Raw genomic sequence first — 11,109 nt, 5'->3', positions numbered from 1 at the left:
TGAATTTGTACTCTTTAATGTGCTGTTGTATTGTCGCTCTCTAATTGTACAATCAGAAAGTAGGTGTGTTGCGGCACTTATTTTGACTAAGGCCCAATTTGCGGTTGATGAAACATGTTGTGCTGAACTTTATAGTATAATCTACTGTGAGAAAGTAGGTGCGGGAAATAGGCAAAATTTGGTTAGTCAGACAGTTTTTTTTCTTTTCTAAAAAGACGGTTGGTCAAACAGTTGAATAGGAAAAATCTAGTCAGGCGAACAGCATCATAATCCACTGCCATGCCAAACAGAGCCAGATAGATGAAATCATGTGACACTCTTCTAGAATCTAGATAGAGGTATTAAGCTCACTTTCAGAAGAATGTCGCCATTTTACTTGGTCCTGTTGTACCATGTTTGCTTTGACCTAGGAAACAAGTTAAATTAGGATTGGAACAGGCGGCATCTGTAAGGTTCTCCCGAAAGCAATTCACATTATTCTACTACAAAAAAGTAATATCTTTGCTAGGGGAAAAAGTTTGTATAACTATGTTGCCTTGGTGTTTTTAACATTAATATGAGACGGCTTATTGTTTTGCACATATTTCTTGTTATGCTCTATAGCAATTTAAATGCTCACACTGAGGAAATATGCAACTTGTGTTCCCTGAGGCTATATATATGTAATATCCATGAGGCCATAGGGCGATAAATATATCCATGAGCCAATAGGCCGATGTATACACATGTACATGTGTGGTAGTATGCAAAAAAAAATCTTATGGAACGGGCATAATACACGGCCAATACGCGAAAGTATATATAACTCAATACCCCCACAACTCATGGTTAATCAACAGCATCCGAGTAGGCCTGAGGTAAGTATAACATGACCGATGATCTGAAAGATCTCTAGCCCAAGCAGCATCCGAGTAGGCCTGAAGTTGTAATGAATCGGAGCGTGGAAAGAAAAGACGGCGAGAGATAGTCCCATGAAGATCTCGTTGAACCTGAAGGCGGCTGTAGTGAACCTGTAGTAAACCTGAGTGGGAGCAGAGACAAACTGACTCACATAGTGGAGACTAGACTACCAACAAAGATGTTGATAGCTCGTCGGATTAGACAAAAGGTGCACCATCAGAAGCTCTGAGATGGACCTTAAGCTCCATCGAATTCTACACTCATCATAGGAGCAGCACGGGGAACATCCTGAATGTACTTCTCTTGGTATATTAAGAAGCCATATGAGGTAGAAACCTCAATCCTGAGGAAGTAGCGAAGATGATAAAGACCAGACATAAGAAACTACACTAGCCTTCACAAAGGTCACCGCTATTCATTATCATGTTATCAACATATAGAAGAAGCGTCCGACAATGGGACGAAAGGCGGATAGAGAGGTAGGATCATGACCACTTAGTGAAAAACCAGCAACAATGACCACTGAGGTGAACCGCTCAAACCAGGCATGATGGGCTTGCTTAAGACTATAGAGAGCGACGAAGACGGCATGCCATGCCATCAAGAACAAAATATTGAAGTGGTGGTTGCATGCAGACCTCCTCGCGCAACTCACCATTAAGGCATTCTTGACATCAAGTTGAGAGACATACTGGTTCGCGAACAAAAGCCACAGCAAGAAAGGTGCGAACAATTGTCATGTGGGCCATAATAGCAAATGTCACGACCATGCTCCTGCAGCATCACATGCTGCCATTTTGGATGAATAATAGCATCAGGAAAATCGTCTCGGGAAGAGCAGTGAAAGGATATCGAGGTCAATTGAATAGACGCTCAGGGATGGTGGTGGTGGTGGTGGATATAGTCCTATAAATATGTGTACTTCAAGTTTTAGGCTTTCCTAGTTGGCCCTTAGGAAATCCTGCACATGCAGGCAATCAAAGAGTGCAAAAGCGACAATAAATCTTACAAGACAATTATGAAGTTGAGTTAGAAGGATGCAAACAGGGGTTGACTCGATATTGTATCCGAGGTTTGGATATTGTTGTTATCCTACTCGTGAGTGGGAGGTTCTAACCACAAAGGTTCTAAAACCACACAGGTCTCAACACCATCGCCCACAAAATGCATGCCCACCTATTCTACCATGGCTTTCATGAAGAAGCCTCATTCATGGTTGGTCTTCCATGGAGGTGATATCCGTACATTGTACAAACTATTGATTCCTTCACACAAAGCTTGGAGGTTCTCAAGTGAATTCTAATCGTCTAGGAGGTGCACACCTTCCCAAGAGTAACAAGCAAAACAGTCACGCGGACGAACACTTGAAAAGATCTTCAATCAAAAGCACTCAAGAACCCATATGATCTCTCTCTCTCTCTCTCTCTAATGTAGGACCAAGCCCTAGCTTGTCCGATCTTCATGAATTGGAGGTGGATTTAGGGTGGATTCACGAACAACACGGGGGAAATCCACAAGAAAATACAAGAGATAACACAAATTTGACAAGATCCACCAAGTATCCCTCAAATCACAAGCCAAGTGATGAATCTCAAGCATTCAACAACAACAAAGGAAAGTAAGACACAAAGGTAGTTCTTTCCCAAGTCCTAGGACAAGGAGGGCGTGAATTCCATGAAGGAATCTACCCCACCAGTGGGGTCCTTGTACTCCTATGGAGTCATCCCCTCAAGAGGAGGTCTTCATCTCCATGAGAGGAGCCATCTCCATGAAGGAGTAATCCCACAAGGGGAGCTACATGAGCAAAGCTATATGGTTGGAGTTTTATTCTTAGCTAACCCTAAAATGGATGAGAGGGAGGGATATATATAGGTCCAAGGCATGAAGGGGTAAGTGAAAGGGTAAAGATACATGGGCTTTCCTCAAATTCTGCACACAGCCGCACTACCTGTCCTGTCATCTGGCCGGACTGTGCGATAGTGCAGTTTTTGCAGCAATTTCTTCGATTGCTCTCTCTTCTTCCATCGCCGCTTCCACTCTCCCTCTTGGATGTTGTTGTTGTACTCTTGTGCTCTCACTCAACGGGGTGGGGGGAGGGTCAAGTAGTATACCATCCAAGAGAGAACCAAGTAGACACACATAGAGGATATAACTCACCTTAGTATATGTGATGCGCGTGTCACTTGGTGATGGAGCCAAGTCCATGGTGATGACTAGGGCGTCCGGAACCACTCTCTGTCACAAAAAGATAAGCTTGACGTAGAGAGAGATGAACACAAGAGAAGGGCTTCAAGAAACGGAGGAGCTTGGTCTTTAAAGATTCAATGAAGTAGCTTGGAATCACCCAACTTTTTCTTTCAACTCTGCCTTGGATGCACAAAAGGCTTGGATAGGATTTGGCTTGGAATGGCTTGTAACTTTCTCTCACAACCAAGGGGGTGTGGGGGATTATTTACAGTGCAGGCACAAATCTGACCGGCCTAGAAGTACCGGAGGAAAAAATTCAGAACTACTGGACTTGTTCAAAATTCGAATGGCCAGAAGGGAAAAACATGTTCCTGGAAGTGCACAATACCTCGGAGGTGCCAACTGTCAACTAAGCTTCTCAAAAGTCCAGTTGTTCAGAAGTACCGAGCAGAGAAAACAAGGAGGCACTGGTGTCACGCTAACCATGGCCTACTCCAGCCGAACATATCTTCAGTGCTTTCCAAGTCTTAGTTTGGTGAGTTCAGTTTTGTTTAGATCTAGACAAGCCTTCCTATCTTATAGCTTTCTTTATTTGCAAGTAAGTATTGGCCATTGTTTAGAATTAGGACTAGTTGATTTGATTTCTATCTTTAGTTGCCTGGCTGCTATATAAGCTAGGGAATAACTCGTGTCATGGGTATTAGAGAAGTAAAACAGATAAAAGGAGAGTTTTACCTCCAGAAATTATCTGGCCCCCAAGGCATCGCTGTGCCCAAGCCTAAACTCACATGCCCTCCCATCATCCATGACTATCCCTTCCATAACCTAGATCGTGATAACTTGGTATTAGATGTACTGATCCTCAGCCACCTCCCCTCCCCCATGGCCACCATTGCGGAGATACCAAGTTTCTAGATGAGAAGCTCCCCACTCACCAAAAGGATCTTTTTGATGAACTGAGGGGCAACGCCTTTAAGAAATTTGAAAAGGACATTGAAGAGCTCAAGGAGCAGGCAACAACCAGCCGGCTGACCATTGCCCGCCTGGAGGAGAGCGACTAGTCAACCCTTCACCATGGAGGAGCACATGCATGGAATGAACGGCCGCAATAGCAGTCACTCACATGCCGTGGACATCAACGAGTGGAAGCCCAAATCCGACAAGCTGGAATTCCCCACCTTTGAGAAGAGCGACTAGTCAGCACACACATGAAAAGAATGACAGCAACAACAGTCACTCGCATGTTGAGGACATCAACAAGTGGAAAACCCAAATTCCACATGCTGGAATTCCCCACCTTTGATGGCTTAGAATATACACTGGCCTATCTTACTTATGTTGATCAATTTTTTTATTAGCAGGGCACACCGGAAAGCGACAAGGTGTGGCTTGCATCATATCATTTGTTAAGGCGGGCGTCACTATGGTACAAACGTCTCAAGGGTTCACATGGCGCACATTCTTATGGGAGTTCTGCTCATTACTCAAGTGGTGTTTTGGGCCTAATGTTCGGAACACTCTAAAGTCCGGGACACTGAGCTCTATACAATTAAGAACCTTTGGCAAATTAGTTGATGACTATGAGTAGTAGTTTTTAACTCGTATGCAGGTGCGATGGACTTACAAAGGTGCCCTAGGTGGAGCTATTCGTGATTGGTCTTCAGGTCAATCCAAACCGACGTCCAGCTCATGTACCTGGTGATACTAGAGGATGTCATGGATCATGCACGTGCGTACAAGGGGCATGACGCAATAGAAGACAACAAGAAAGGTCTCGTGCCTAAGGGAAACATTGAGGGAGGCATCATGTCATCTACTCTAGAACTTGTGGCTCCTCCCAAGCCTAGGTGTTGCCCAGCAAGCGGCACCTTCTGCGGCTCACTTGCCGAGATGGATGAACGGTGTGCCAAGGGTCTTTGCGACAAGTGTGACGACAAGTACACCCCTGACCATCGTTGTAAGCATCTTTATGATTGCTGGGTGGATGCTTCGGAAGAGAAGGCGACTGATCTACTGGACACAAGTATCGGTTCCTAAAGCTTCTTGGGTGGGAAGTTCTTTCAAGCTCGAAGTTGAGCTGCTTGTTGAAGGGGGGAATGATGTCATGCCAGCCATGGTCTACTTTAGCCGGATAGGTCTTTAGTGCTTTCCAATTCGAGTTAGTTTGGTCAGTTCGGATTCTGTTTAGATCTAGATAAGCCTTCCTTTCTTAGAACTTGTTCGCTTTCTTTATTTGCAAGCATTGGCCATTGTTTAGAAGCAGGAGTCCTAGTTGATTCAGTTTCTATCTTTAGTTGCCTGGCGGCTATATATGCTATATAAGCCCAGGGAGTACTCGTGTAATGGGTATTGAAGAATAGATACAGAAAAGGGGATGTTTACCTCCAGAACAGATCTGTCCCCCAAGGCGTCAGGACGCCCAAGCCTAAAATCCCTTGCCCTCGCCCTCCTATCACCAACGACTATCCTCTTCATAACCTAGGCTGTGACAACTGCACCAAAAAGGTCTCTTTTTTGCAAAGATAGAACTGGCTCAGTACAGCAGAAAACAAAGCCTCGAAGATACTGGGGCCGACATAGCTGTTCTCAAAGGGAAATGTAGCAGAAAACACTTAAATCCCAACTCAGAGGTGCCATATGGATAAATCCCAACTCAGAGGTGCCACATGGATTTAGCTTGGAAGTACTGGGCCTATACTGAGACTTTGATGCTGCAGCAAACCGTAAAGGCTCGGAAGTGATGGGAAAAGTTATGATGCTCAAAGGTATTGAAGCTAACTAATAGAGATGGTCTCAAAGAAAACATAGGTTGTCAGTACTGGGGAAAGATTGTTGGCAGCTCCGACGCTACTAGGAAACAAGGTGAACGGCAGAACCATGCAGAGCTTCCGTGCAACAATCCATAGTAGAACAGTGTCAAAAGTTGAGACTGACCCGATAACCAGAGCCAATAACCTGACACCAAAAAGGAGCTGCTTGGAAAGTTGAGGAACATGAGACATGGAATGAACATGAAAAGGCAAAGTGCTAAGAGTGCCTCCACTATCTATTGGAAGGGGAGTACCATCACTAGTAAGGACATTAATGGGAGAAACGAGAGGTCGAATGAAGGACAAAGTGGATGAATCACAAGTCATATGATAAGATGGTCTCGTGTCAAGAATGCACAGGGATGTTGGTATGTACCTGACTTTGTAGAAGGTGGTCTCTCGGTGCCAGAAGATTCAGTAACAGAACCTATCGATGGAGAACGAGAAGCAACAAGCAGGCACCTAAGTCGCTCAATCTCTAGCTTAGTGAGGGGCTCAATTGAAGAGGCCGAGGTAGAAGCACCTAGCGATAGAGAACCGAAGTAGCAAGCAGGTGTCTAAGTCGTGCAATCTCATGCTGATTAAAGGACACAACTGAAGTGATCAACGTAGCATCATCGGGAGAAGAGCTGCCACCACCACCCGTGGAAGTCGCTAAAGGAGGCTCTGTAACACAGTAATCAATGCCTACCGAAGCCGCCGGAGGATGCGATCTAGAGTTGCTACCACCATCTGTAGATTTTGGCGGAGGCTATGTTGCAGGCGGGCAAGAACGAAGGACCAAGGGGGAGGCATATGTGAGACAGGGCACGACCGTAGTTGCACGAGCACCACAGGAGCAGCAGCCACGAACACTGCCCGCCCCAAGAGAAGATCGATCAACACTTTGCACAACATCAGGCAAGCCAATAAAAGCACCCGGTAAGGACACAGCGTAGTGCCCAGCGGATCCTCCGACGACCAACAGCCACACACACTAGCAAGCAAACGACTTTTGACCAAGCTGCATGCCCACCACTGCAAAGGAGACGACCGGCATGACAACAACAGCCCATACTGGCATGGAGAGTAACCTGATCTAGACCTGGAGAGGCCAGATCTGAGCCGGCCTGGACCACAGCCAGTGCGTCCCACCTGTGACAAAATCAGATGACCACAGACCACGCAGCCGCAAGGCTAAAGAGGCACCCAGCAAACACGGCTACACGATGGGTTTATGGCGCAGGGGAACCCAGGGAGCATGCAGGAGCCGGCAGGGCCGGGCACAGATGCGAATTGGGGAGAAGCGCTGGAGAGACCCACCGCCACCATTGGCTGGCCGGTGGCTCCATCGAGGGGGAAGGAACAACAGGAATGAGGTTTATTGGCTGAGGATTTCGCCTCTAGTATTGTCCGAGAGCGACATGGGAGGCATACGATTACAAATAGTGACATGTGTTGTTATAATTACAAGAGTTGATCTTGAATACTGCAAATAATTTATTGTGACATTCAGTACGAAAATTTGATATACATGTTGCTAAAGATCTGTGGTCTCTGCAGGTTGATGATATGTTGAGAGAAAGGGATGACATCCACTCTTCATTCACGACTGAACGGACTATCACGAGCTCTCTCGGAGCTGCTAGCAGCAGCAGTAGATATCCAGTTGAGCAAAACAAAACTGAGAGTCCCGAGAACGGTAACGTAGATAGCAGGGACAAATCGAGTAAAAAGAAGTGGTTTAATCTAAATCTTAATAGATCTGACAAGAGAGGCTGAGCAATTTATTTTCATCAATGTCAGCATCGGCACATCCACTGTTGTACATTACAGAAGCTCAATTGTATTTGTGCCTTCTGAGCTGTACGCTTGGCGATTCTTGTTTTTTTTTTCTAGCATAGCAGTTTTGAGTAAAATCGTGTACTATTCATCAACTATTCTTCTTCCTCCACTTGAGGTACATTTGCCTGGTGTCACAGTTTCCTTTTTCTATCCCCATTGTTAATCATCCTGGGACAGCATATTATGTTAAACCATGTTGCAACGTTGAACAGTGTCTGTAGCTGCCGTAGTCTTTAGGATCTTTCGTCGCCACGGCTTGGGTGCCTATTCTCTAGGGCGCCCGGTGAGCAACCTCTCTCAGTATATAATGTTACATATGTAACACTAGATTAAGGGAAGAATTATTCTCTTTACTTGGTAACAGACGTCTCATGGCCGAACTCGCTAGCTGTCCGTGCTCCCCTGCCTATGGTTCCGCCATCTGTTCGGTCAGCTCTCCTAACGCACTTCTCTGCCATTGCTTCTGTCCATGTTGGTACTACTGCCTCATTTTCCTTTGACACTCCTGACCTCGCTAGTTCGCCCTGGCAGACTGCCCCACCACCAATCATTTCAGCTTGCCGCCCCATCCTCGCCGCCCGATTCTTGACCACATCACAAATTACATCAAACTAGGGCATCTTCACATCACAAACTACTTCCCTACGTGTATCCTCAAAACGTTCGGATGTGTCTGGACGATGCAAGCCATCCAATAAGGTGCCCCATCGGCATGCGGACGCGCCTGATGTGTTTGAAATCACGCAAATTCGACGCAGTGGGAGATTTGTGGGAGTTTGGACGTCTCCCATGTATGCGCCTGAGCGCGATGTCCCACCCAAAACTATCTCTGCCCGAAACCCCTCTCCACACGAAGGGGTTGCCGCGCATCAGGCTGGTCAGGCCGTTGGAGAGCAGACGCGACTCCGTGACATTAATGCCGGTCAGAGCAAGCCGCGCTGCTTCAATGTCGACGCAACGACTAAGAAGCCTACTCCGCGGCGCCGCTTCAATGTTGACACAACGACTAAGAAGTCTACTCCATTCAGTGTGCCGCACTGAAGCCGTCTGCCGACTCGTTTGCCCAACCGCGACTATTTAAGCACGACTTAGGCGCTGTCCACACTACACCTCACACCCTCTCCTCCCCCCTCACTGTCGATCTACTCCTCTCCTTCTCCGCTTACCATCATTGACAATACCGAAGTACTGGTCCTCTGCGCTGGCATGTGGTGGCTCTGGATCTCCTTCCAGATCCGGATCATGGTACTGTCGTCGTTGCTCTTCGGGACCATCGTCCTCCACAGTGCCTAGCTCCTTCGGGGAATAGGAGATCAACCTCTCCTTCGACGACGAGCAAGAGGAGCCGCAAGAGCAGCAATGCCTCCTCATGGAGGCTGTTGCGACGGATGAGAAGTACCAGGCACACCTAGAGCTCTTCCTCGAGCGGTCGCTCAAGGACCACGGTTCGGTGTCGCCTTCGCCGTGGCTCCATCGCGTCAATGGCGGTGTTCCTATGATCAAGATCCCGGATCACTATGAAGATGCATATGAGGTTAGATAGGATCGTTACAATTACGAGTTGCAGCGGAAGAAGAGTTGGCATAGATTGTTTTGGAAGTCCCACGAACCGTCCACGACGATCCCTCTAACTGTAGACCGAAAGTACGACCTCTGTATGGATTGCACGCGTTCGGACTTTACAATTCGGCAATGCTTCACCATCTAGAGCTTCACGCCACCGAAGAACTGGAAGAGGGATTAAAATAACCGCACATGGCTTATCTATTATGAGGACAAGAGAAAATTCAATCAAGATTTAAAATCTAGACCAACTAAAGAGAAGGGGGCGCCCGTGACTTGGGACTTGTGTGTCTCAATAGGGGCTCCCCCTTGGATATATATAGGTGGAGGGGGGGGGACTTGGGGAGGGGGCTCCCCTCCCTTGGCACGCCGGCCAGGGAGGAGGAGTCCTCCTCCGACTCATCTCCCCCTTAGCTTGTCCAACAAGCCTAGGGGGCGCCTCCACTATATTGGCCTTAAGGCCATTAGCTCTCCACTACTAGGCCTATTTGATATATTTTTTAGCCCATCGACTCTAAATAAATCCTAGGGACCTCCCGATAAATATCGAAGCCCTCTATTATTTATATTAGATCCTCGAAAACATTTTCCGCTTATATATCATTTCCCATATTACCAGGTATTCCCCGAAACACTTCCGGTAACCCCGAAACGCTTGCTGTTTCTCTCGAAACTATTTCTTTTATTACCGAAACTTTTTCGATAATATATTCTCATATTCCTCACTCCAATAGAACTCAACAAATCTTAATTCCCTTAAGCATGTGACCCTGTAGGTTCGGTGAAATATAGACATGAACAAAACTTTATTTCGTTCAATGGTCAGCAACGGAACCATGGACATCCATGTTTACCCATGTACTCACGCAATGATATTCGCGTGAACCTTTGGTTATCATATGCTATTCCTTTTGCTTCGAGATACTTTACAAAATCCGAGGTGAGATATATTGGTATCCTCGTGAGTCCTATACATCCTCACTATACTGGTCCCCTTTACCGTTTTTGTTCTTCTTTCCCGTTGTAACGTTCTAACACCCCTATGAGCTAGTCACATGCGTCTTGTGAGATGATGGTGGATGCTGCACCGAGAGGGCCCTACGATTATCTCTCAATTGTCGGAGGAGCAAATCCCACTCTTGAGCCATCTTGCCCCTTGTCATACTTTTCGATAAACCCGTAAATTGTCGTTATGATCACCATGTTACAGATGGTGTTAGAGCAACCCCAAAGTGTATTATTCGGCATGAAGTGACTCAATACTCTCATGGTCTAGGGAAGTAGACATACATTAACTCTCCGTATTATTGACTGTAGACTTCTGATGATAACATCTCTAAGTATAACAAACAACTTGGGTCAATTCAATATGATCGTTCTCCTAATATCATACTCTCAATGTTGTCGACATCCTCGTTTCACTAATGTATGACCTAGAAAACATAATCAACATGCAAGACTTGAGCTAGTCCTAGAGGCAACACTAGGAATTAGGTTTTGCCGTTTATTATTCTACATGTGCTTATGAGTTTTCCTTTGAATCACATATTCAATAACCATTGTAGTTATAACATAGAATATGAACACATAATTATAAACGCAGAAATAAATAGTACAAATAGTATCGCCTATAGGGCATATTTCCAACAGACTCCCACTTGCACTAGAGTCGATAATGTACTTTATGTAACTTCTTTAACACCAATGGCTATCTAGTGCTGCTCATGCTCTGCTCGTGGTAGATGCTTCGTCATCGGGTCTGCCACATTCAAATCCACGTGAATCTTGAGTGATTTCACAAAACCCATCTCGACATGATGTCGAA

General features: G+C 46.0%; 1 protein-coding gene across 1 annotated transcript in view; it reads left to right on the top strand.

Moving 5' to 3' along the window:
- LOC119346917 (chaperone protein dnaJ 15-like) overlaps positions 1-7,869 on the top strand; it is a 12,719-nt gene extending 4,850 nt beyond the window's left edge. Inside the window, exon 12 of the mRNA XM_037616002.1 lies at positions 7,441-7,869. Coding sequence (XP_037471899.1) covers positions 7,441-7,658 — 218 coding nt within the window. The 3' untranslated portion in view covers positions 7,659-7,869. The remainder of the gene's footprint in view (positions 1-7,440) is intronic.
- Positions 7,870-11,109: the final 3,240 nt, after the last annotated feature.

The sequence above is a fragment of the Triticum dicoccoides genome, unplaced genomic scaffold, assembly GCF_002162155.2.
Source record: "Triticum dicoccoides isolate Atlit2015 ecotype Zavitan unplaced genomic scaffold, WEW_v2.0 scaffold55131, whole genome shotgun sequence".
Lineage (NCBI taxonomy): Eukaryota > Viridiplantae > Streptophyta > Magnoliopsida > Poales > Poaceae > Triticum > Triticum dicoccoides.
The sequence above is the reverse complement of the archived record's forward strand: the minus strand, read 5'-3'. Positions and strand labels throughout refer to the sequence as shown.